A 27,723-nucleotide genomic window follows, 5' to 3' on the forward strand; every position below is an offset into this window, starting at 1 on the left:
TTTTCAGTACTTTGTGCCAAGAATCTTGCAAAGAAAGACTTCTTCAGTAAGTAAATATCTGTTCCTGCTGACCTACAAAATTCTTTACATGTAGATATTTATGAACTTTTAAGCCTTTTAAATAAATGCCTAAATCAGGTCATTGGGTGTGTTCTCTCTAACATTGTCCTCTGTTGAGTGGACTAACATATCCTGGCCATGACTTCATTCCCATGTAATCACAGATTAGAGATTATTAAACTCCAGAGGAAGAAAACCTCCTCTCTTATCCTCACAAACAGAGAACTTTGGCACATACTGGATAGGGCACTGGACTAGGAATCAAGAAGAGCTGGATTCAAATCCTGTTTCAAACCCTAACTGTGTAAGTACTATACTGTGACCCTGGGCAAGGGGAAAGAAATAATCATCTGTAGAGTGCCTTCTACGTGCCAGGAACTTTGTTAAATGCTTTTAGTAAATGTTATCTCATTTGACTCTCACAACAACTCTGGGAGGTAAGTGCTTTTATTTATCCCCATTTTAGAGTGGAGAAAATTAAGACAAATATTCATTAAATGACATGCTCAGAGTCACACAGATAGCACAGGTCTGTAGCTGGATTTGAACTCTTTAAGTGTTCCTGACTCCAAGCCCAGTGCTCTGGGTGTTATGGCACCATCTACCTAGCTGCTTCAGTAAGACACTCAACCTCTGCACCTCAGTAGCTTATCTCACCTTCCCCCACCCACCCCCAATCTTAGAATCAGTAATAAGTATTGGTTCTAAAGCAGAAGAATGGCACAGTCTAGGTGATCAGAATTAAGTGACTTGTCCAGGGTCCACACAACTAGAAAGTGTCTGAGGCCAGATTTAAACTCAGGTCCTCCAGACTCCAGACCTGTCTCTCTATCCTTTATGCTACCTACCTGCCCTCAGCTTCATCTTTTAATGAAGGGGATTGAACTTGATGGCCTAAAGTTCCTTCCAGCTCTAATTCTGTGATCCTATGCATCTGCAAAGCTTGCTATTTAGAGAGATCTTGTTGTAAATCTCTTTATAAAGTAGAAAATCATTTTACAAAGTAAAAATCACCCACCTTTGTGATTAAGTTTGGATTTTCATATATACTAAAATTCATTCATACTCCATTATTTTAAAAAATAGAACTTAGGCTGAAACTGATTTTTATTTAGCAAACACTTTTTTTTTCACCAAATAATATTGTAAACAAGATTCCCTGATGACTTATTTAAAGGTCAGTATTCTGACAAGCTTAGGAAAATCATTTTTAGTGGCCAAATGAAGTGGAGAGAGATTTGAGACAAACAGAACCCTCAGCAGGCTATTGCAATCATCTAGGTGTGAGGTGATCAGAACCTACACTAGAGTGGACGCTGTGTCAAAGGAGAGAAAGGGTTTACTCCAGAGATGTCATAGAGGTGAATTTGGCAGGCCTTGGCCACAGATTGGTTATAGGAGTTGAAATGGAATAACTTCTGGGTTTTGAGCCTGACGGACTGGGAGGATCATGCTGCCCTCTACAGTAATAGGTGAAAGTGGCAGGGGAGGTTGGGAACGACAAATAATTCCATTTTCGACCTGTTTAGTTTAAGAAATCTCTTAGATATCCAGTTCAAAAATATCTGAAAAATAGTTGGGAGATGTGAGATTAGAAGCCAGTGGAGAAGCTGGGACAGGATAGGTAGATTTGAGAATTAGCAGGATAGAGATGGTCATGAAATCCACGGGAGCTGATGAAATCATCAAATGAACTAATGTCAAGGGAGAAGAGAAGAGGCCCCTGAGGGAGAACTGCAGTTAGAGGGTGTGATCTGAGGGAGGATCCAGCCAAGGAAACTGAGGAGTGATCAGATAGGTAGGAAGAGAACCAGGAAAGAGGGGTATCCAGAAAACATAGTGAATACCAAAGAGAGAAGAGGATGTTGTTAATGTCAAAAGCTGCAAAAAAAAGTCAGGAAAAATGAGGATGAAGGAAAAGTTTTTGGATTTGACCATAAAGAGATCATTAGTTACTTTGGAGAGAGCAGTTTCAATGGAATGGCAAGGTGAGAAACTGGATTGTAAGGGGTTAAGAAGACAGTGAGAGGAGAGAAAGTGGAAGCACCTGTTGTAGAATGGTATTTCTGAGGAGTTTAACCAAAGGGCAGAAGAGAGATCTAAGGTTATTGATAGCAGGGATTTATTATTGGATAGTCCAGATTAACTAACCTTCATGTTGAAGAGAGATTAAATTAGAGATTGTTCTGTTTGGTTCCAAAGGGCAAATGTAGAGAATTTGGGGAATTCATTTTCAGCAAAATATAAGGGAAAACTCCGTGATAAATGTGCAACAAAGTAGAATGGAATGTGTCTTATCAGGGAGTGAGGGCCTCCTTACTGGAGTTCTTCAAGCAGAAGCTACAAGAGGACCACCAGGCAGGGATCCTATGGGAGTGTGGGAATGGGTATTTTGAGAGTGAAGTGTTGGACTTTGTGATCTCCAAGGTCCCAAAGATACCATGATCATGAAATTTATTTCCATAGTGTTACCCTATGGCATTTTTTTTACCCTTTCTATGTTAGTAATACCTCTTAAGACAGAAGAACAAGGGCTAGGCAATTGGGGCTAAGTGTCTTGCCCAGGGTCATACAGCTGAGAAGTGTCTGAGGCCAGATTTGAAACCCGATCCTCCCGACTCAAGGCCTGGTGCTCTATCCACTATGCTACCTAGCTGTCCCACCCCATGGCATGTTTTAAGACTCTAGTTTGCAGTAATTTACTTTTCAGATGCCTAAGAGTTTATAACACAAATGTGCATTATTTATTAATATATGTATTTAAATTCTTAGGCATTAACTTAGATCATTTAAATCTTTTTTTAGACTTTCAATACATCATGCTGTTGGGGATGGGGCTCTTATTCAGAACCTCAAATGAAAATAGCTTATTTTTTATTTTTTCTCAATTATGGATAGATTTTGTTAGTATAAAATGTTCTTTCCTGGACTAGGTGATTTTTAGGGCACCTCCTAGCTCCACCATTATTATCATCGATATTAGGTTTACTTAAATATAGTATAGATGTTATCTTTTTTTCTCTCATCTAGGACTTCCTGATCCCTTTGCAAAAATAGTTGTTGATGGGTCTGGTCAGTGCCATTCAACTGACACTGTGAAAAATACATTGGATCCTAAGTGGAATCAGCATTATGATCTGTAAGTTGATTATTCTATAAAATCTTTGTTGGAAAATTGGAAGGAGACATCCTTATATACAAAGGAGAAAGAAAAACAAAACCCATAAGGGATGAACTAGTCATTTTTCCTCTTATTGATGATTAAATTTTAATGCCTTGGAGGACGTAGGAAAATAGAACAAGAAGGAAGTCTAGACCTGTGACTTTCTTAATGTACAGAATGCTTCATATAACTTCTTATCCTAAAAAATTGCTTGGAATACTGAGAGGTTGAGATGCTTCACCACAGTCACACAGCTGGTATTGGTTATAAGCAGGACTTGAATCCAAGTCTCCTAGACTGGAGTCCACTGTGCTACACTGCTTCCCACATTATCTCATTTTAAAATACTTAAGTTACAAAATTCTTGCTTATGAAGTTTTCCTAACTTTTAGTCTCCAGACTGTGTGTTGGGACAGAAAGCTCTATGGCCCACCACTCACTTGGGTTTGAATCCTGCCTCTGTTACTAACCATGTGACTTTTGGGAGATCTTTTCAATTCCTTGTCTTTAAAATGAGGGAGTTAGTTAGACTAGATATCTTTTAACTCCTCTTCAAACTCTAAATCTTATTATCCAATGAACTCATCCTCTCCTTTCCACATTACACCCCCACCCCAAACTGACCCCTCTAAACTTCCCTCTTTCTAGTGACAGTATCACAGTCCATTGACTCACCCAGGCTCAGACTCTCAGTCATTTGCCTTTAACTTTGTCTTAATACCCTCCTCCTCATACCTGAGGATTCTACTTTGTGATGCTCTCTCACATTTGTTCTTTACTTACTCCCCTATGATAGCACTAGCATCTTTGGTCAGGTCCTTTTCACCTCTTGCCTGAACTATAGCATCATGGACTCATCCTATTCTCTTTGCCTCCGGTCTCTCTTCTTTAACCTTTCAAAATAAGCTTCCTAATAATCCTCACTAAATCCCTAATTACTCAAAAACATTCCTTATTCTGAACACTTAAGTTGGCAATCAGACCAACTCGAACCACCTTTCTAATCTTATTTACTTTTCCTCATATACCTGCTCAGCACCCAAACTGACTCACTAACAATTTTCTGATCTTGTCCTAGTCCATGTTACTCTATACATTTTTGCTCAGGCCATCCCTTATGCCTTAAATTCATTCCCTCCTCTTGTCTCCCCTCTGAGACAAGTTCCTCATTCCAGTCCTTCCTCAGATGCAGCCATATTCATTAAGCCTTCCTTTATATCTTCCATCACAGTTTTTAAATAGTTTTTTGTACTTCTCCTTTTCCTTTATCATATTCTACCTTGCATCATACTTATTTATATATGTGTTTTATTTCTTCTAAATATTATAATTTCCTCAAGGGCAACAACTATTGTCTTTCATTTTTGTATCCCCATTATTTTGTATAGAGGTCTTTGAGCACAAAAGTTGCTTAATCCCTCAGTCTTCTTTGAATTGAATTTTTTGTGTATACCATTGGCCAAATGCTTTTACAGACATTCAGATAAATAATAATAATAATAAAAAACAGTTTTTTAAGCACACTGTTAAGCCTGCCATCAGTCAACATATATTGAGTTCTGATACAAGGCATTATATATTTAAAGGAGTCCCACTCTTCTGAAGAATCTTTTGTTTTAATCAGATGGCACAATGTAGAACCAGAACTGAAATTGAGTTTTCCATGTATTGTTCAATCTTTTCAGATATGTTGGAAAAACTGATTCTATAACCATTAGTGTGTGGAACCACAAGAAAATCCACAAGAAACAGGGAGCTGGCTTCCTGGGGTGTGTGCGTCTTCTCTCCAATGCCATCAGCAGATTAAAAGATACTGGATGTAAGAACTTAGAGTTGGCTTTTTGCCTTTTAATGCATTTTACAAAAGGCTTAAATAGGCATTGTTTATTTGAATACTGAATACAAATTTCCTACCTTACACATCAGTTAATATTTCCTTGAGTTAAGTTTTGGATTGTTTTGTTTGCAGACCAGCGTTTGGATCTATGCAAACTAAACCCCACAGATACTGATGCAGTTCGTGGCCAAATAGTGGGTAAGCATTTTCTCATCTTTGCTAAGTCATAGTGTTATATAGTCAACATGTCCTCATCAGCAAGTGTTGAAAGAACCTTTCCTTCAAAGTCACAAACACTTTGAAGGGTAAAAGAGGCACTGAGGCTATTTCCTATCATTAGTTGTCATTTCATGGTGTTTATTATTGCCATCCTTTTCTTTTCTCCTTTGTGCTATCATTTCAAGATAAATGTAAAATGACAATAATGCTAAAAGGCGTTAACAGGTTATCCCAAGTGCATTTATCTGGATGGGCATTTAATTGATCTGTGTTTCATGTAATTAGCAATTGCAAGAATGGTGCTTTTTTATGAAGAATTGGGGAAATCATCCTTTTCCTCATAAATGTTGCCTGAATGGCAAAGAATGTTGTAAGGAATTCAGTATTAATATAAACTATAGCAAAACTTGAAGTTTCAGTTACAAAAAAAGTGGGGGAACTTTGGCAGACCATTTAACATACATATTAAATATGGTAATTCATTTTAAATTATTGCTTTGCTAAATAGCTTGGTGCCACTGTTGACCAGGGCTCTGGAGTTGCTATAATAGTGCCCATACCTTATTACTCAGTGTCATTCCTTAGAATGGAAATCAATGACCATTACTACAAGCAACCTGAAAAGATTTTGTGTGACAATTAAACATTGTAACTCTGCACTGGAGGGAAAACTTTGGTAGATTTTGATTTGGTTAGAATGAATAAATTAGCCATTTTTAAGTTTAAAAGTATCTACATACTTGGGATGTACACAATCCTGCTCTTTTCTTGGTTTCTTTTTTGATGTTCAAAAAGAGGTTCTGTAGATTTTTTTAGAAACCCCAAAGTTTTATCAGTTCCCTTTTTGGTGACATCTAGTGGTGGTGAATATCCAAACTAATACTACATTTTGGACTGTTTCCAGTGTTCATCTGTGTTCCTATTTAACCAAAGTAAACATCATCTTTTAAAACTTCAGAACTTGAGGAGCTAGCTTGAAAAATACAGTACCTCTTTTTGACCTGAACTAGCAAGGGTCTCAAGGAATACTCTGTTACAGAGGAAGTGTCTTCTGATAGGAGATATTGCTTCCTACTTGGGGTTATACCAATGCATTTGCCTCACTGCCTCACACTTTTGAAAGTTGGAATTCACGGTGGTTCTCATTACCTTTGGGTTTTAATACGATTTCCTTCGCTTTTTTAGTCAGTTTACAGACTCGAGACAGAATAGGCACTGGAGGCTCTGTTGTGGACTGCAGAGGACTCTTAGAAAATGAAGGGTATGTATAACTGAAGAGATGACTTCTGGGCTCCCTGCTTTTGCTGACTCCCCACATGTATGACAGATGGGTTCTTTATACACCACTGCACTCTGCCGAATGTTTTGGAAGTATTAAAATTCAGTAGAATAATTATGTAAACAAATATTCTTGCCCATAAAAGAAAATAGTCTACAAAATATAAACTTGTCTATAAAATTAACAAGAAAAGTAAAGATTAAGCTGAAAAATTGTTTAAATTAGAATTGCATTTTATACAATAAATTACATGGAAAAATATAACAATGGTTATTTGGATTTTAACTGAGGAAAAGTAGATTCCCATTTCTTGTACTGTACTTAGTCATGTGAGCAAACTTGATTTTCCATTGCCACTGTCCCTAGAAAGGAGCTTTTGGTGACCTAGATGACATTTCCAATATAAATTCCTTTAACTTTGAATTCTTTTATTTATTTGGTTGGTTGGTTCCCCAGCTTCTGTCTTGGAATTGATACTGTATATTGGTTCCAGGATAGAAGAGAGGTAAGCACTAGACAATGGGGATTAAATGACTTGCCTAGGGTCACACAGCTAGGAAGTATCTGAGGCCAGATTTGAACCCAAGATGTCCTTTCTCTAGGCCTGGCTCTCAATCCACTGAGCCTCCTAGCTGCCCCCTTAACCTTGAATTCTTGAAATATATTCTCTTTTCTGTTAACTGATTGTTAACTGATGCACAGTGAATGTTGTAGATCAAAATGAGTGGGACCCAATAAAAAGACAAAATAAAGAAAATACATTTAATGTATGTGATGAAATTAGTTTAATTTTTAAAGTTCCAAATTTGCTAACTTGAAAATTTTGGCCTCTTTTACATTGTGACTTTTTTCTTTTTAGAACGGTATATGAAGACTCGGGTCCTGGAAGGCCACTTAGCTGCTTTATGGAGGAACCAGCCCCATATACAGACAGTACTGGTGCTGCTGGTGGAGGAAATTGCAGATTTGTGGAATCTCCAAGCCAGGATCAAAGACTTCAGGCACAGAGACTTCGAAACCCAGAGGTCCGAGGTCATATCCAGACCCCTCAGAACCGACCACATGGCCACCAATCCCCTGACCTACCTGAAGGCTATGGTAAATTTACCTGTAATATTAGGCAGAGTGTTTCAATTCACTTAGGGAAAAAAATCTATTTCATCCTTTGGTCCATGACTATTTACTTGCATTTGTAATAGCTTTGTTTGGGGAAAGGAATGAAAACAGGCTTCAGATATTGTAGGTGCTTTCTGCATAAACTTGAAGAGAAGCCTCTAAGAAGGTGATAGTGAATCTTGCTTTGGCTTGTCAGCACTAGTTTCTGCCCTCTAGGTTACATTGTGGCAATGCTTGGAAAAAGAAAGGGTGAGTAGACCCAAAATGATCTCTGGGCCAATAAGAGATTTGTTGTGCTCCATAATTCCAGTGTAGAAAGAATGGTATCATGGTGAAAATAAAGAGGCGACCATTCCTTAAAAAACTACAAAAGCAAAAATCACTGAATGAAGAAAATTTGTGATTTAGATTTGAGAAATGAAAGGACAGCTATGTAGCTCAATGGATTGAGAGCTGAGCCTTGAAATGGGAGGTCCTGGGTTTAAATCTGTCCTCAGATATTTCCTAGCTGTATGACCCTGGGTAAGTAACTTAACAACCCCATTGCCTAACTCTTACTGTTCTTCTGCCTTGGAACCAATACATAGTATTGCTTCTAAGGTGGAAGCTAAGAGCCAAAAGAAAGGAAGAAGAATTAAGTAAACACTAATAAAGCTGTTAAGCTAACATAAGGTTGTTGGAAGTGTACCATTCCTGAGCAAGTCGAATAATTGATGGTATATAAGTAATGATTGTGTATGCTAGTTGGTCAGAAACTAGCCACGATTGTTTTCAGATTATAGAATCCTGTGGGATATGTTAATAAGAAGCATTATTTATGATAAAGAAGTTTGGATACGTGAGAGAAAAACTGTTGGGATTGATTGCTTGAAATTCTTCCTAGATTCACAATTTAAGTAATTGTAGCTGCTCTTTTGTTTTTTAATCCTTTGTGCAGAACAAAGAACAACAGTCCAAGGACAGGTTTACTTTTTGCACACACAGACTGGCGTGAGCACATGGCATGACCCTAGAATACCAAGGTATGTCTCCTTAGCACCACATGATCAAAGCTGTTCCTGCTTAATGATTGCCTGGATCCCCAAGCAGAGCTGATGCAGCCCATTAGGTTTGAAACTCTAAACTTTGAAGAAGAAGCAGCAGAATGACTCCTCTTATTACAGCAGGCTTACGTTTCCTTTGTGACATTCACACAGGCACAGTCCTGCTGCTCTCTTCCAGCCTTTCAGCATATTATAACAGACAGCTGTTGAAACATAAGTGAATTCTTTAAAAACTGATCAACGTATCAGATATCTTGAAAGGAGACCTCCCTCCTTGCCCCAGACTAAATCAGATGCACTCTATAAAGTCAGTCTTACTTGAAACTCAAATACAACCTTCAAGATGCACAGCCTTATTTAAAACCAAAATAGCTTGATCTTTGAAGAAAATCTCACTTTCTCTCTTCTGTCTTATTCTCTTCCCTGAGGTTGTAAATTTGTATTTACCAAGATCTTCCTTTTTTCACCCCTCTTCTTTTGGGTATATGGCAGCTACTTGGGTAGAGTTAGTCCTTTCTTGGGGTAACTAGGTGGCTCAGTGGACTAAGAGCCAAGTGCAGAGATGGGAGGTCCTGGGTTCAAATGTGACCACTGACACTTCTTAGCTGACCCTGGGATACTCACTTAAACTGCCATCACCTACCCCGTCCTGTTTTTCTACCTTGGAACCAACACACAATTGATTCTAAGATAGAAGATAAAGGTTTAAAAAAAGTTCTCTTTTGCTAATCAACACCACTTAAGTCAGGTCAGGTGGATATCCCTTGTTCTCTGAAGTGCATCTCTTGGATTCTTTTCCAGTCCCGAGGACAGCATCACTATCTGATGTTACTTTTGTTTATTATTAAATAATTACTATTATTAATGTTTAATTATTATTTGTTTTTAAAAGTTGTGTTTGCTGGCAGGTAGCAGAGTGAATATAGAGGCCAGACCTCAAGATGAAAGGACTTGAATTCAAATCTGACCTTACATTTCCTAGTTGTATGACCCTGGGCAAGTCACTTAACCCCAGTTGCGTAACCCTTGCCCGCTCTTCTGTCTCTTAAGACAGAAGTTTAAGAAAAAATTGTTTTTAAATTCTCCCTCTCTTTTTATCCAAAATTTGTTTATCTGGGCTCAGGTTGTTAGGATAAGCCTAGTGTGAATTTTCACCTCAAGATCTGTCATTAGAATTGAAAAATCAGAAAACCAACGAGATGCCCAACCTCACCTCTTCAGTGCTCACTATAAGAAAATAGAGATTTCTTAGTTTTATTATAGGATCACAGGATTATAGGTTTAGAACTGGAGGGGTCCTTTAGGAGGTATTAAGAGAGGAAACTAAGGCCTAGGGGAGTTGAATCATTTGCCCACAGTCACAGAGGTGACTGTTGAACCCAGAGACTCCATCTAAGTTTTTGCTTTTTTATACTCTACCACTCTTCTGTCTAAATCATGAACCATATGATTAGATTTATAAATATTTGCTTAAAAGAACAATACTCACTTCCTGGACTAGTTATTTATCATTGTAAGGTAAGTTATGTTGTGCTTTATTTTTTAGAATTTTCATTGGTAGCTTCTATTTTTACAATTACCTTTGTGTCCAGATGTAGTCCACCTTTCTTCCCTTCCCCAGAGGGGAATAATAATATGTATTAATAATAAGAATAAGAACAAAATAAGAACAGGAAAATGCAGCTCAGCATAACTAATGGACATGAGGGCAGCTGAATGGCTCAGTGGATAGAGAGCAAGGGCTAGAAATGGGAGGTCCTGGGTTCAGATGTGGCCTCTGCTCCTTCCCAGATGTGTGACCCTGGGCAAATCACTTAACCCCCATTGCCTACCCTTACCACTCTTCTGCCTTAAAACCAATACACGGTATTGGTTCTAAGACAGAAGGTGAGAGTTAAAAACAAAACTTATGGCCAACTTAGCTGAATTTGATAGTGTGCAGTTTTTCACACCTATAGACTTCATCTGTGCTCAAAAGGGAAGGAAGGACATTTTCTCTCCTCTTTGGGAACCACTTTGATTGCTACATTTGTGTGCATTGTTTACCTGCCTCCACTTCACTTTGTACTTCATGTGTCTGGCTTCCTATGCTTCTCTGAATTCTTCACCTTCATCCCATCCCATGAGCCAGCAGTACTGTGTGATATGCATGGCTAACATAAGCTTATGACTTTGGAAAGTCTGGCACTGGCCAGGGAGCATGTGGAGTAACTTAAGGGAATATTGAACTTTGTGAATGCTGGGATGTTTTAAGTTCCACATCATTTTGCTCCTTGTGTAAGCATCAGAACTCCCAGGTGGAACAGATTCATTTTGCATCAAATACTTGCAAGCCCTGAATGTTTAGTGTTATTTTGCCATATTTTCCTGCTACATTGTAGCTCTGCTGGAACGAAGTTACTGTTCTCATCATAACTCAGGTGTTTAAACATATGAGCAAATGACTGTACCATTTAGTAGAATTGCAATGCTGTAATTTCTATAAGCACTTCATTCACTTCATCTTTCTGAGACAGACTGTCTTTTTTCTTCTTTTTTTTATATTGCTAGAGACCTTAACAGTGTGAATTGTGATGAACTTGGACCCCTACCACCAGGCTGGGAGGTTAGAAGTACAGTTTCTGGGAGAATATATTTTGTAGATCACAATAACCGGACAACCCAGTTCACAGATCCAAGATTACATCATATTATGAAGTAAGTTTTTGTTTTTTACTTCGGATTCACAATTCAGTTTTAGACTTTGAGTAAACTTTTTTCCTACTCTCACTGCTATATTGTGTTTTTTAGTGAGCAGTAAATGTAATAAAATCTTGCAAGTGTTTCTTAAGTATTTACATACTTTAAAATCTAAAATAACCCATAAATAGCACTGCAGCCATATGCCATTGCCACCTTTCTCTTTTTTTGCACACAACCTAAATGAAATTCATTGAGACTGTCATTAAGCATCTCCATTAATAAGCTTATGTAAGCAACACTCAAATGAAATGTCATAGCCCTTAATGTGTTCTTCTTGTTGGAGAAGTAAAATGAGATTTTTCATCACTGCATACTCAGCACTCACTGTAAGTGCTACCCATAGTGGATAATATTACCTAACAGGGCTTACTGCCCTCATCACAGGATAACTTTGGATGGAGAATTGTTGCAGATCCCACCTTTATTGTTGTAGATTAGTTATGCTCTCACAACAAAGCATCACAATTCTCTTCTGTGACATATGATACTTGTGGCCAAACTTATGTGAATCAAATGTTCTTACCACATATTTTTTCAGTTCTTTTTACTCGAGTTCTGCTCACTTTAAAATTGCAGGAAGTAAGTGGATTATTGGCTAGGCTTGAAAATCTCTTTGGTTTTGTAGTGCTGTAATGTGGTTAGTCATCATTGGATTCAACCTATGTTATTTGCTTCTGGACATACACCTAGAGGTTTATCATTTAGCATTAACTCCTTTTGTTATATTTCAAGTTTTAATTGGCAAGCTGCTCATAAGTGATGTGGCATAGTACTGTTTACGAGATTACAGTATTAGGGTTAATGGAAAAAAGTTGCTTGATAGACTTTATACTTGTATATTAAATATAATAGAATTTACATTATAATGTGAATGTAAGATGACAGAGGCAACTACCATGTGATAGGTTGAGAAGATTGTATCCACTATTCATGCTATAAAGTTGTATTTCCTAGGTTGTTTGATTAATGAATGCCCCAGTTTGTGTAAAGAATCATTTTATAATGATGCTGCATGTATTATCATGATGAGACTTTCAAACAATTTGTACTTCTCAGGTCTTTGTTTTTGCAGTAAATTTGTCTTTATTTCCTTTTTTAGTCACCAATGCCAACTAAAGGAACCCAGCCAGCCTTTATCAGTGCCGAATGAAGGGTCATTAGAAGATGAAGAGCTTCCTGCTCAGAGATATGAGAGAGATTTAGTACAGAAATTAAAAGTCCTTAGACATGAACTTTCTCTTCAACAGCCCCAAGCTGGCCATTGTCGCATAGAAGTATCCAGAGAAGAAATATTTGAGGTATAGAACCCCACAACTCTGAATAAGACACTAATTTTTATTATTAAGTAAATCTATAAGGTAGCCCACTAACCATATTCTACTGAACAGAAACTGATTTAAATGAACCATTCTGTAAGTAATTTCTTTGTTTCATTGGGATCTGCTTTTATTTTGTGTTTCTTATTTTTGGGTATCATTTTTTTTTTTTTGAGAATTTTACTAATTTGTTTGTTGGTCACTTTAAAATTCCCAGTTATCTCCTTCCCTCATTCACTCCCCACCCTAGAGAAGGTATTGTTTGACAGAAAAATATGTGTATTTATAAACTTATGTCTCTCATGTTTCTGTTTATCAATTCTCTGGAAGTTAATATTCCCAGCTTATTCTTCAAACATTAATTCTGTAGCTATATTTAATGTTCTCTCGGTTCTATTCATTTCACTTTTCATAATTTCATGTAGCTCCTTCCATGTTGTTTTGAAATTAGCCTGCTCATCATTTCTTACAGTGCAATAGTTTTGTTTTTTTTATCACAATCTTATGTCATAATTTGTTCAACTATTCCCCATTTGATGGGCATTCCTTCAATTTCCAGATCAGTCAGGAGGAACTTGGTCTAGATGTAAGGTCTGAATATTTTAGGATCCTATTTCTCCTTAGGAGTGCTGGCCTTGGAAACAGGAAAAGCGGGGCTCCAGTCCCACTTCTGATATAAGCTCTGTGACCCAGTATAAGTCACTTAAGAGGTCAGTGCCCAGGCAACTCTTTCAGCTAACACATTTCTGCAAGAGATGGGAATAGCATTTGTAGAGGGCATTTCTTTAACCAATAGAATCACAATCATACATCACCCAATCACTCCTCTGCTTCTCCACGCCTGGATAGAATTTTAAACCTAGACCTGAAGAAGCCATGGCCTGTGGCTTTTATTGAGACTGGTATCAGATAGGCATATTAGACCCATTTGGTGACTAATTTCACTTGATGTGCCTGCAGTTGGCACCTGTGCAGTCCTTATGGCAGCAGGCATGTGTAGCACTTCTCATGATTAGAACTTTCTCAGCTCTTGATTTCTCTTTTCTAGGTAATTAGTTTCTTCTGAAATTTATTCTTCAGATTAGACAGTTCCTATACAAGATACATAGGACTTTGGCTTTTTTTATCAAACTAAATTCTACCACAAGTAATAAATATCCCTCCTAGTAAGGTCCTCTACAAGGTAAAACCCTAAGCCACTCCATTGCATCCTACTCAACTTTGAACATCAACAAGTACTGTGGGTATAAAAGCAGGGAGAAGTAAAATAGCAGTCATTTCTTTTTTTTATTTTTCTTATAAAGATTTTTAACCAATTACATGTAATAATAAATTTCCACATACATTTTCTGAACTTATATGATTCAAATTGTCTTCCTTCCTCACTTCTCTCTCCCCTCCCAGAGCTGGCAAGCAATTCGAAATAGTACTAAAATTATACATATATTATCCTGCAAAACATATTTCCATATTATTCATTTTTTAAGAGAATAATCATATAGAACCAAAACCTCAAAATATAAACTCAAATATCTGAAGTGAAAAGTTGTCCTTTGATCTACATTCTAACTCTTTCCCTGGAGGTGGATAACATTCTTTGTCACAAGTCCTTCAGCATTGTCCTGGGTCATTGTATTGTTGAGAGTAGCTAAGTCTATCACAGTTGATCATTCCACAATATTGCTGTTGCTGTGTACAATGTTTTCCTGGTACTGCTTATTTCACTCTGCATTCCCCAATTAAGGGACATCCCTTTAGTTTCCACCACAAATTCTTTGCCACCACAAAAAGAATAGCTATAAATATTTTTGTACAAACAAATCTTTTCCCTTTTAATAGCAGTTATTTCTAAGGCAATGTCAAATGAGCAGAGGCAAAATGCAAAACAGTAGACAGGAAGATTTAAATGCTTCCCACTTTTAAAGATGGCATGTGAACTGATGAGACATGTCAGCACTGAAGAGAGAGTTGTGGGCTTCTCCCCCTTAAGAAGTCTCCTGATTTCCTGTAATGAGGAAAGTTCATAATCATAGACTTATAAGTAAACCTTACAGAACCTCTATTCCAAACTCTTCCTCTTTTCCTCCCTATGCCCCTCCCATTTTTAGCCATCTTCTCCCCCCCCCCCCCCCCTTTTTTTTTTTATATGAGAAAACTGAGACTTTTAAGAGTTCACTTGTCACAAAGCTGGGACTAGAATGAGTCTCCTAAGTATAGTCCATTGTTTTTCATATACATCATACTGATATTCCTAATGCTTAGAATAATTTTCATCATTACTGTTAATATTATGGTACCTATGAAATCTCATAGCTGATTTATTACCTTTTCTAAATTTATATCTCACTTTTAGCAGTATTCTTTTTCTCCTTCCTACACACACACACACACACACACACACAAACACACCCCTCACAGTACTTACAGAACAAGTTTTATTTGAAACTCATTTCAATCTGTGACTAGTATGGTGATGACAAACCTATGACACACGTGTCAGCACTGACACACGTAGTAGCCCTTTTCGATGACACACGGCCACATACAATATGGGGCCACATGCTGGGGATGAAACATTTGCTGTAGTGTAGTGTAGATACTCTGCACTATAGATGACAATTCTACATATATTAATTTACCTATTTTGGTTTATTGAATATAGTTATATATTACAATTATACATTTTTGTTATTTATAAATATCAAGAAATTATGGGTTTTTTTCTTAAAGTGACACACAAACCAAGTTATGCTCGATTTTTTTGGCGAATTTTGAGACCAGGCTCAAAAGGTTGCCCATCACTGAACTAGTAGAAACACTACTGCTGATTTGAATGGGTTGGGAACAAGGCAGTCTCTCAAACTAGTTCCTGTTTCCATGGGCTACAGTAGCAATTAGCTGGTAATTTTAGATGGGGATTCTAATAGGTTCTCATCCTGTGGAATTTCATGTGATTTTAAGAACTTTTTAAAAAGGAAACAGCTGAATTTTTTGGTTGCCAGGAAATTTTTCTCATTCTTCCTTTGAAAGGAACAGAAACTGGCTAATAATTATTCCATTTAAATCCTAGTTCTATAAATGAGGTCTTCATTTTGGTTAAGGTCTATTGAGTTATTTTGAGAGTAATCTTTAATTTAGAAGGCCTCCTATCATCAAAATGAGTGTCCTGAAGTAATCAGAAATGCATTTATAATTAAATCTGGTTTTCCTTCACTCTAGCATTAGCTGCTTAAGGTACTTAATAAATGTTTATTGACTGACTGTTTTGTATTTAACAATTATCAACATGTGAGGCCACTGAAAAGCATGGAGGAGTAGACAGGTTGAGTCCCAATTAAAAGAAACGAATTCAAAGGCTTCTTATTGATCCATAAGGATATAGAAAGTCCATTTTCAATGTTGCTATGGGTTTTGTGGTTTTTTGTTTTGTTTTGTTTGAGAAGAAAGGAAAGAGCCACCTTTCTGAAAACTTGTTTTTATATGCAGGAATCTTACCGTCAGATAATGAAGATGAGACCAAAAGACTTGAAAAAGAGGTTAATGGTGAAATTCCGTGGTGAAGAAGGCCTAGATTATGGTGGAGTGGCCCGGTGAGATTTGAATTATCCATCCTTTCTGGTACTTAGGTTTTAGCCTGGCTGTAATAAGATATATGTTTTAAACACATGTATTGGGATAGCTGGGTTGTTCAGTGGACAGAAAGCCAAGCCTGGGGAAGAGAGGTCCTGGATTCAAATCTTGCCTTAGCTACTTCCTCACTTGGTGACTGAGCAAGTTACTTAACCCCATTGCCAAGCTCTTACCACTCTCCTGCTTTGGAAACATAGTATGGATTCTAAAAGATTTTTTTTGTTGTTTTTTAATGTATTCACACCTTAAAATATACAAGCACATCAATGATACTAATTTAATCTTCCTAGAGCAATGGAGACATCAAATGGCTGCTCTCCTTACTGCAGGAAGCTTTCATAGTTACTCCCTCTATAAGAGGGTTGTATTTAAAAAAGAAATCATTGTATTATCACATAGCAAAAGGAGGCTGTCAGGAGTTACCAGTTCTTAGCTATTTCCTTTTAAAAGTTTGGTGAAAAAAGACCTTTAAACCTATGCACATGATTCTTTTGTGATGATTCTTTGAACTTGAAACTTTTTTCTATTCCTTTTGTTCCCTTCCACTTAGTCCTCTGTCCCTGCCCTGCAGGAGACAGCTCGTGTTGGGGGAGGTCTCTGTCTCTTTCTGGAGGTATAGGATTCCACTAGGAATGGGGAGGAGGCCAGGCTGAGTAAGTCTGGGCTCTCCCCATCCATCTCTTCTTCAAAACTACTACCTACATCCCCTGATGCTGGAGAACAGGGAGGTGTGCTTCTTCTTCTGTTCTCCTTCCCAGGTACAACCTTGCCCATTCTCTTTCCTTCTCCTGTCCCTGCCCCAACAAAGAAATATATAAAAGAAAGAAAAGGGGGAGGGGGAAGAAGCCAATTCAGTAAGACTAACTCATAGGGGCAGCTGGGTAGCTCAGTAGAGTGAGAGTCAGGCCTAGAGACAGGAGGTCCTAGGTTCAAACCCGGCCTCAGCCACTTCCCAGCTGTGTGACCCTGGGCAAGTCACTTGACCCCCATTGCCCACCCTTACCAATCTTCCACCTATGAGACAATACACCGAAGTACAAGGGTTAAAAAAAAAAAAAAAAGACTAACCCATATATGAAGCTCATTTGTTAGTATATGAACAGTTCTACATCCTGTAGCGATTAAATTTATGGTTGGACTAAATATAAGAGAATGTGGTTGGCAACTTAAAAAAAATTAATACAGCTCAAGTCAAAATGACTTTTAGCAGCTTTATTTGCAAAAAGAGAGGGAAAGAGTGAAAATAGAGAAATGTGTAAGAGTATAAAGAAAGATATCTAATATTTGCTCTAGTCTCTGGCTCCACCCAGGCAGGGCTAGTTAACCCTCAGCCAGAGGGCTCCTTGGTGAATATGTAAGAGGGAAAATTTAGGTATTTTATAGATATATATTTAAAACGTGGCCACCGGGAATCAACAGTTCAGATTGATTCCATAATTAAATCAGATCCAAGTCAGCTTCGGGTTAAGGCAAGTTTATTTACAATCAGGAAGATAAAGTATAGGAATAAAGAGAAAGGGAGAGGCTAGTCCAGAGAAGGTTAAAAGGCTAAATAAATGAAAGCTGCAAGCCACAAGGCCCAGCAACCAGATAGGCAGAGTTTGGAAGCGGCCTAGATAGGCCAAGGAAGTCAGCCAACTTACCCAAGTGACAATACAGAGTGTAAGCTGTCTGTGGTCTCAGGAGAGGTCCTTCAGCACCAAGTTCAAGGTGGGAACTGCCTCCACAGGAAGTAACCAACTTTTGTCACTTCCCATGGGTCCACCTCTAATTCAAGTGGACAAATGGCAGTCTCTACATTGATTTGGACTGCCCAAAGGGCCATCCCTTATTCTTGATTTGTTGCTTATTGTCACGTGTGGGTAACTTGTCTCCCCTCCCCTCTAAGGAAGGTGAGGAATTACATCATTTCTAAGGCTAAGATGAGTAGATTTTTGACTATGAATGGCTAAAGTTAATTCCATTTACAAATAAAACAAGGGTTCCACCCATGTGGCCTCCAAGAAGGGGGCCTCTCCAGGAACTAATCTCTCCAGAACCCAGGAAAGGAGTCAGCTTTTCTATCACCCAAGCTCCACATTGTTAATATTAAAAATGATAAAGGCTGGTATAAATATATAAGTTAGTATTTTAATTAAAGCCATGTTGATAGATAAAATCATTAGACCACGCGCTTGTAAGCATTCAAAACTGCCGCCTCCATACTGTCTCCTAGCCAAGCGCCTACTCGCCAAAAAGAGACCACTCCCTCCTAACCCACGAGATTTAAGCTCTCCCCTGCGTCAAGACGTCGGAGACGGAAATCAGTTGGACCATGTTGGATCACGGGAAATGTAGTTTTATACATTTCCCAAATCCACTTTTTACAACATTGAAGTCCCAGACCAAGATCCTTCAAGAGCTCCAAGACCTCACAAAAGACCTCCTGATAGGAAGTTTAGGCCCTTTTTAAAGACTTATTTTTTTTTTTTTTGCAGCTCTTCCTTTCCCTTCCTCCACTTTATGGGGACCAATTGCAGTCTTTGAATTTGCTTAACATTGCACAGGGGGCAGTCAGTCACTCCTGGAGGTATATCTAACTTTTTGTAAGTGGTTTGTGAACCTCCCCTACTTAACATTAAATTAGGGGTGTCTTCACTTTTTGATTGATTAAATTTAAAAATAGGCAAGGGCAGAGTCAATCCCATCTTCACAATCCCAACCTCTGTTAAGAAGAGCAAGGGGTATATTTTCTTCTCTCTCCTTTGGGAACACACACTGTCCTTAATTACAGTATTCAGTTTCATCAAAATGAATTTATTTTAGCAGTATTAAATAAGGTCTCTATTTAGAAGAACCCTGAACTAAATAATCTCATAATGTTTTGATGGCTTTGAATTTTCATGTCTCTGGTTTTCTTTGAAATAGTTTATACTGCATAGTTTCAAGAGGTTTTTTTAAAAAAGACAAATTCTAAATTCTAAATAAATTCTAATTCCTTGTAACAGAGACATATTGCTGTTATTTCTTCAGATTCATTAGAGTTTCTCATTTTTCTCTCATAATTGTTCTCAAACCTAAATCTAACTCAGATTTTCTTTTCTTAATACATAGGCCAAATTAGTCTTGACTGCTATTCCAAGTCTCTTCTGTTATACCTGTCAGTTTAATCTATATTGCTTTCTTTCTGACATTGGATAGATAGCAAAGAGAAAGTGCAAATCTAGCCCCCCAATTTTATCCTCCTGTCTACGTCATTATGTAACTGTCTACGTCATCTAGTAAGACAGGAAGCCAGTGGGCTCATGGGAAATGTAGTTCAGAGACCCCAAAATTTCCAATAACATTGTCACACAGCTAGGAAGTGTCTGGGGCCAGATTTGAACCCAAGACCTCCCATCTCTAGGCCTGGCTCTCAGTCCACTGAACTACCTACTTGCTCCCATTTTCTAGATATAATTTATGAAAAAACCTCTACTCGGGCATTGAGGGCTTTTTCCCCCCTAAACAAAACCTTTACCTTCTGTCTTAGAATTAAAACTAAGTATCCATTTTAAGGCAAAAGAACATTAAGGACTAGGCAATTGGGGTTGTGACTTCCATAGCATCACAAGCGAAAAGTGTCTGAGAACAGATTTGAACCTGATACCTTCTATCACTAGACCTGGCCCTCTAGCCACAGAGGCCTTTCATTCAACAGTGGTAGAGGGAGTACCCACATTGATAAAAGTCACAGATCTTTTGAAGTATTAAAGCCTGTATCACCTTTATTAAATCTTGTCCCTAATCTTCAAATTGAGTAAATGACCTTTGACCCTGAAGTTTTTCCTGCTAAGACTCTTCCTCACATTGGAGTTCATCTTGCCTCCTATCATCTTATTTAGAGACTTCACAACATAACTGAAAGTTAACCTTACATTGTCTGTGTCTTTGCTGAAATCCTTCCTTCTAGAGAATTGAAATTCCTTGGCTTTTTGGAAAATTATTTTCTGAAATCCTCAAACTTTGGGAACAATTTAGAATTTTTTCTTTACTTTTTTTTTCCCTTTCTCATTAACAATATACTATTAGAATGCTCTCTAGTGAAGTTAGTAGGCTTATCCCTTTCAGAATTATTTATATCAGATGTAATTCTCAACTTTCTGATCTCTGATGTTGAGTATCAATTTGTTTTCTTACTATATCTGTGACCTTGGACCATACCTCTCTTTTTTATTGTCTTTAGCAGAAAGTTCCATTTACCATTGCTTTTTCTAGTTCCACTGTTGTGACTTCATAAGATCATCAGATTTAGAATTGGAAGGTGCCTTAGAGATCATTTGAAAGCCAATTCTCTTGTTTTACAGATGAGTTAACAAGCTCAGAGAGCTATAGATGCCTTCCAAGGCTTTATTGTTAATTTTTAGTACAAGCATATTTTGAATCCATGACTTCTGTCTTCTACAATGCATGGATGCCCATTTAGTCAAGTGTATCTTCTTTAGCTGTATTTTTGTTAGAAGAATAGTAACAGAAATTGTAGAAAGTTGCCCATCTGACTTACCCATCAGAAGGTTATATGGAGGGTGATTTGGGGACAAGAAAAGTAGTTTCCTGATCTGGAGCTCTGTACTACTGTAACAGCCTTTGAGCAAAGCCTTCTAGATCTCTCTCTGCTTTTTATTCATATTTTACATAGCTACTAGATTAATCTTGTTGGTGCAGAGGATTGATTATAATTCTCCAGCTCAGAATTCTTTGATAACTTCTTATTGCTAATAGCATCCAATTAGTATTTATTGAGTACTTCCTATGGTCATGATATTGTTAGGTCCTAGGACACAATGACAAAGTAGCCCTTTCCTTTTAAGGGGCTGATATTCCACCAAATTGCATGAGGTGTGTTCAGAGAGGGTTTGTACCTCTGGTATGAGGGCTACTGATCCAATTTTCGTGTCCACCTGGCATTCAACTCTTACCTGTGGTTCCAAGAAGCTGTAGCATGCTCAGTGGCTACACCCTGGTAAAACCATCTTGGCAGATGGGTTAAACCAGGTAGAAGGTAACTGACAGGCCTCAAGCCTGTCAGTGAGTTGGGGGGGAGAATCTACCCCAAGTCTGTAAAGACTTCTTCTGGTACAATAGGTGGATGAGAACTATTTGTTCTAATGTGCCATGAAGATGGTAGAAGTTGGGACTGTGAAACACTTAGAGCTTGATCAGACATCAAAGACACCAAGGTCATCCACTGTATCCCAAACTTTCACCAATCTAATTAATTTTTCTTGCCACTGGTCTTCAATGGCTCTAAAAGGGAGAGTAAGGCTGATTTTGTATGTTTCTGCATCACTAAAATCCAATTCACTAACAGATCAAAACAGTACTTGTATGTACCATGTTATATTTTACAATTTCATTGTTTTATTATTAAATTATTTTATGATTTTATTTATTTTGTTACTATTTTGCTATTTTAACCTACCTCAAAGTCCTATGGCAACTGGCAATTTCTAAAGCAGCAGGCTCAGATACACTGAGACCTATAGTCCCAACCCTGAACAGAAGCAGCCCAGGGCATAGAATTTTTTTTTTAATCTCCTTACTGTATACCTGAGCAGCCTTTTAAAGGACTGAACTCCTCACTTGTTGGTATGAGGAAGGAGCTAGAAAAGGTACTCTAAAAATTGTCGGCTTTACCTAACCCTGGTCTGCTTGCCAGGAAGAGATCCTACCTTGTGGCGAAAACACAAAAATTCTCTGTACATAACTTTTTAAAAAAAAACTCTTACCTTCTATCTTAGAATCAATACTATACAATAGTTCTAAGGCAGAAGAGCAATAAAGGCTAGGCAATGGGATTTAAATGACTTGCCCAGGGTCACATAGCTAGGAAGTGTCTGAGTCCAAATTTGAACCTCCTATCTTTAGGCCTGGCTCTCAATCCCCTGAGCTACCCAGCTGTTCCCTTATACAGAACTTTTGCAAAGATGAGATTGCATTCAGCATGGCATGCCTGTATCAAAGAAAGCATTGTGCTCTATGATGAGCAAAGCAGAGTCGTAGTAGCTCATAATAAATGAGAGATGTGAGTGATCACCATTCCAAATACATATATGGACTTTGGTAGAGTCTTCTGAGCTCAAATATTGGTCTGATCAGCCACAGTTGGACATGCTATACATTGGCCTTTGACATCATGATGTCATTTTGTCCTCTTTGAGTACAAAGGACAATTACTTACACATTCTTCTTGAGAATATATATAAATGTATATGTATATTGTGTGTACATTTTTATACACACACACGAAGGGGAGAAAGAATGTTAACACAAATTGATGTATCAGGAAGTGACATTTGAACTGAACCTTGACACAAGTTAAAAATTTTAAGTAGCAGGGAGCAGCTGGCTGGTTCAGTATATTGAGAGTCAGGCCTAGAGATCCTGGGTTCAAATTTGACTTCAGATACTTCCTAGCTGTGAGACCCTGGGCAAGTCACTTAACTCTTCTGCCTTGGAACCAATACACAGTACTGATTACAAGACAGAAGGTAAGGGTTAAAAAAGAATTGTAAGAGGAAGAGGGGAGAAATAAGGACTTTCTAGGGATAAGAGACTCTGAAAAAGCACAAAATTGGAAGATGGAATATTTTGTACGTTTAACAGTAACTAGACCATTTTGGCAGTTATTGTGAAAGAGAGTAATGTCCCATGAAAGATAGTCTAGAAGTGAAATTGTTACAAGATGTTAAAATCTAAGCTTAGTAGTCTGTTTTATCCTCGAAGCAATAGGGAGGAGAGTGACACAGTGCTTGCTTTGGGAAGATTATTTGAACAGCTCTGTGCAGAAATAATTAGAGCTGAAAGAAACTGGAATTTGTAAGTCCAATTAGAAGATTGTTGGAATCATACAGGTTGGAAGTGATTGCAAAGACCTGAGCTAGGGCCATTTGAGCAAGAATAAAGCACCTAATCAGGAGAAATTATGGGCAAAGAATGCATGAGACTTGGCACCAGAGGATACAGGCTGTGGGAGTGGCACTGATGACAGAATCAGAGATTTATGAAGTTTCTGCACATAGGATTAGGGAAACAAAGACAAGAAAGAAATAGTTCCTACTCTTAAAGAGCAGAGGAAAAACAACATTTACACAGAAAATTTAATACAAAATAGATACAAAGGAAGCCCTGCTTGGTTTGAACTCCACAGAGGAAGATACCCCTTCCAGATAAGCTGATGACCTGAAATCTCACATTGTATAACTCTGGCACCATATCTACTCCCTGGGCCTCTTCCCTCTGATTACAGAGTGGGAGGATGGAGCCCTAAACTTCTCCCAAAACTTTCCTTTATAAAAGGTAGGACATGGACTTTCCACTTAATTCTCTTTCTTTCTACAGCTTTGCTTGACTGAGTTTCATGAAATAAGATGCCCCCACACCTGATTCCACTTGTTTCCCCCTTTCCAGTTTTCTTTTGTGTGTTGTCTTCTCCTGTTAGCTTGCAAGCTCCCTGAGGGCTGGGATTGTCTTTCTTATTTGTATCTCAGTACCTAGCACAAGTGCTTTGCACATAGTAGGCATTTAATTGAGGTTTGTTGAATTAGGTTAGGGCTGGTGGTGGATAGTGAATAGTGAGACTTCCTGTAATGTGCAGTGAGCTTGTAAAAGTAGCTTGGAGGGCTTTAAATACAAAGAATTTCTATTGTATCCTAATGATAAGAAGGAGCCCTCTGGAGTTTCCTGATCTAAGGAGTGACACAGTAAAACCCATGCTTTAGGAATGCCATTTTGGCTGCTGAATGGTTGGTGGACTGAAGAGAGGAGAGAATGAAGCCTAAAAGACTAATTAGGTGACTCTTTCAATAACCCCAGGTGTAAGGAGAAGGGAGCCTGAATCAAGATGATGTCTTTGTGAATAGAGAGCAGGGGACAGGTGTGATAAATACTGAATGAGTTGTGAGCTTGAGTAACTGGAAAGATCAGAGTGCCCTCAATAGACATAGAGAAGTTTGGAAGAGGGAGTGGGTTTAAATAAAAAAGCCTGAATTCAATTTCTAAACATTCTGAGTTTGAGCTGCCTGTGGGATGTCCAGTTGTTATTGCAGGAGGGGAGCCAAGAGAGAAGTTGGGACTGAATAGAAAGATCTGGAAATCATTTACATAAGAATAATTAAACTCTTAGGAAATGATAAAAAGGATTCCTAAGAAAGAAAAATGAAGGTCCTCGACAAAATGTGCAGGTCACCTATAGTTAGGAGATAGAACATGGATTATGGGCCATCAGAGAAAACTAAGGAATGTTCTAGTCAGAGCAGCAAGTAGAACAATATTAGCTAATGCTTATAGAATAATAATAGCTAGCACTTATATATGGTCGCTGTGCTAATAAGTACTTTTCAAATATGTCATTCGATCCTCACAATAAATCTGGGAGGCAGATACTATCATGATCCCTATATTACAGTTAAGGAAAATGAGGCCCAAGGTTACATACCACACATATACACACACCCCTCCCTTCTTCCCTCTGAGGTTGGATTTGAGCTCAAATCCATGACTGGGTCCTGACTCAGCCCACTACTTTTTTTCCTACACTATGTAGCTACCTTTACCATGTAACACAGTGCTTTGCTTATTAAATAATAATTTATTCAGTAAATGCTTATTGAATTTGAAAATGTCCTCATTTTACATCTGCTAAATTTTTTTTCAACTCTCATCTTCTGTCTTAAAATAAATACTGTGCATTGGTTCCAAAGTAGAAGAGCAGTAAGGTCTTGGCAATGGGGGTTAAGTGTCTTGCTGCGCAGGGTCACACAGCAAGGAAATATCTGAGGTTAGTTTTGAACCCAGGACCTCCTGTCTCTAAACCTGGCTCTCTCCACTGAGCCACCTAGCTGCCCCCATCAAAATTTTTTAAAGTAAACATAATGTCTTTGTTTCATTTTACAGAAAAAGTTTTAAAATCCTTAACTTATGTAAATACATAACGTATCAAAGTTACATTGATTAAAGCACTTCCAACTATTTCTTCTTTTAAAAAAGAACCTTACTTTCTTTCCTAGTAACAGCTCTTTTTTTTTTAAGCTGAGTCATTATCTCTTTCTCAGTTTTTTTTTTATCTTTTATCATGCAAAACACACTTCTGTATTGGTCACTAATGTAAAAGCACACTCATACAAAAACCAAAACCTTGAAACTAAACTGTAAATATACTGATGTGGAAGATAGACTGCTTTGATCTGCATCCTTCCAACTCCAGCAGTTCTTGCTCTATTCCCTGTCATAAATCTTTCAGGATTGTCCCAGATCATTGCTTTGCTAAGAATAGCAGCCAAGTTTCCACAGTTGATCATTGTATAATATTGCTTACTGTGTACAATGTTCTCCTGGTTCTTCCTATTCACTCTATATCAGTTCATGTAGGTCTTTCCAGCTTTTTTCTGAAATCATCCTATTCAACGTTCCTTATACCACTATAGTATTCCATCACCATCATATACCACAATTTGTTCAACTATTCCCCAATTGAGGGGTGTCACCTCAATTTCCAATTCTTTGCCACTACAAAAAGAGCTGTGATAAATATTTTTGCACGAGTAGATCCTTTCCTTTTTTTTTTTTTTTTTTTTTTTTTTTTTTTTTTTTTTTTTTTTTTTTATTATCTCTTTGGAATACAGACCCAATAGTGGTATTACAGGATTAAGAGTATATAAGAGTTTATAGCCTTTTTGGGTATAGCTCCAAATTGTCCTCTAGAATGGTTAGATAAGTTCATACCTAGTAACAGTTCTTAAGACAGGACGACAAGGGCTAGGCAATTGAGATAAAACTTGCTCAGTGTCACACAGCTAAGCAGTGTCTGAGGCCAAATTCAAGCTCAGATCTTCCTGACTCTATCCACTGTGCTACCTAGCTGTCCCTGCTTCCAACTATTTCAAAAATGAATTTCAGTGACAGTTTTGTTTTGTTTTGTTTTGATATTTTTTTAATCCATCTAAGTAGAGCTGATTAATCCAGCCCATTTGTTAGGCCTGTGGGAGGTCTCTTCCTTAAAGTTTATTGAAGGCAGTATCTGCTTCTCTGTTCGCTTTGTATCCTCCACTACTCTAATACTCCTCTTGGTGCTTCTCTCTCTCCTCTCTCCCTCCTTCCCCCCGGCCCCTCAACTTGTTTTGGATTGTGTGTACAGTTGTTTCAGGTTTAATTTTAATTGGAAATGGGTACTTTTGGAAAGATGCCTTTCTTCCTTTGTAGATTGAATATACTGTTTTATCCCTAGGGAGTGGCTCTATTTATTGTGCCATGAAATGTTGAATCCATATTATGGACTCTTCCAGTATTCTACAGATAATATTTACATGCTGCAAATCAATCCAGACTCTTCAATCAACCCTGTAAGTATTAATGAACGTAGTACCGATGAGTTTAGTTAAGAATTTTTGAGGCTGACTCTTACCATCTAATTACATTTTGAATTTTATTTATATATATATATGTATGTATATATATATATATATATGTATGTATATATATATATCATAAATAACTTGCTCAGAGGTTACATTAAAGTAACACAACATTGGAAGTTTAAGTGAGAGCTGACTTGAACTCGGAGACTTGGATCATTTCATACTCCTGAAGTTTTTTTTAAGAAAATCTGCAAGTGATATGAAATTTGCATAGAACAGTAAATAAATTGAATTACTCCATGTGACATTTCTTATGGCTCTTTAAGAAAACTTAGCTAATAGATTCTATTATATACATCAAAGAAGTCCTATTTCCTGTGTGTTCATAAGTACTAGTCTTTCTTTTTTCAACCAAAAAGGGCAAATATCCATTTCCTATATTATTGCTAATAATTACTAGCAATCTCTGGCTATTGTGGGTTTTTAATCTAGAACAACACCTATCACTTGAAGTCAAAACTGGAGGCTCTCATTGACAGAATTCAAAAGTGACTATAATAAATTGGCTGAAATATCCAAAATCTAAACCAAAACCTAGTTTCTGAAATTAAAAGGAATTATTGAAAGTTTGGGTCATTTAAGATAAGCTCATTGACAGGAAGGACTTATTGTATTTGGGGACTTTTTTTTCATATGATTCTCTCACTTCCTCTCCTCCATAAACAATCAGGAGAATAGTGAACCAAGTAATTGCCTCAGGGAGAATTGTTCCAAAATATAATGTAGAAATATATGTTTTATTATTCTCCAGAGCTTATTTGCATATGAAAGAAGAAATCAAACTAGAAAGATGTTGAGTTTTTGTTTTTGTTTTTTTTAATCAGATAGTCCAGCCTTCTTATTAGCATGGAGACAACAAACCACAAGATGTCAGTCTTTAGCTAG

The 27,723-nt window shown here is 37.6% G+C and overlaps 1 protein-coding gene across 1 annotated transcript in view; it reads left to right on the top strand.

The window, feature by feature from the left end:
• SMURF1 (SMAD specific E3 ubiquitin protein ligase 1) overlaps positions 1 to 27,723 on the top strand; it is a 117,413-nt gene that overhangs the window by 78,726 nt on the left and 10,964 nt on the right. The window contains exons 3-13 of the mRNA XM_044678733.1: positions 8 to 46; positions 3,091 to 3,199; positions 4,909 to 5,042; positions 5,193 to 5,258; positions 6,465 to 6,540; positions 7,418 to 7,656; positions 8,612 to 8,696; positions 11,268 to 11,414; positions 12,559 to 12,757; positions 16,262 to 16,365; positions 26,649 to 26,763. Coding sequence (XP_044534668.1) covers positions 8 to 46; positions 3,091 to 3,199; positions 4,909 to 5,042; positions 5,193 to 5,258; positions 6,465 to 6,540; positions 7,418 to 7,656; positions 8,612 to 8,696; positions 11,268 to 11,414; positions 12,559 to 12,757; positions 16,262 to 16,365; positions 26,649 to 26,763 — 1,313 coding nt within the window. The remainder of the gene's footprint in view (positions 1 to 7; positions 47 to 3,090; positions 3,200 to 4,908; positions 5,043 to 5,192; positions 5,259 to 6,464; positions 6,541 to 7,417; positions 7,657 to 8,611; positions 8,697 to 11,267; positions 11,415 to 12,558; positions 12,758 to 16,261; positions 16,366 to 26,648; positions 26,764 to 27,723) is intronic.

Source organism: Gracilinanus agilis, chromosome 1, assembly GCF_016433145.1.
Source record: "Gracilinanus agilis isolate LMUSP501 chromosome 1, AgileGrace, whole genome shotgun sequence".
Lineage (NCBI taxonomy): Eukaryota > Metazoa > Chordata > Mammalia > Didelphimorphia > Didelphidae > Gracilinanus > Gracilinanus agilis.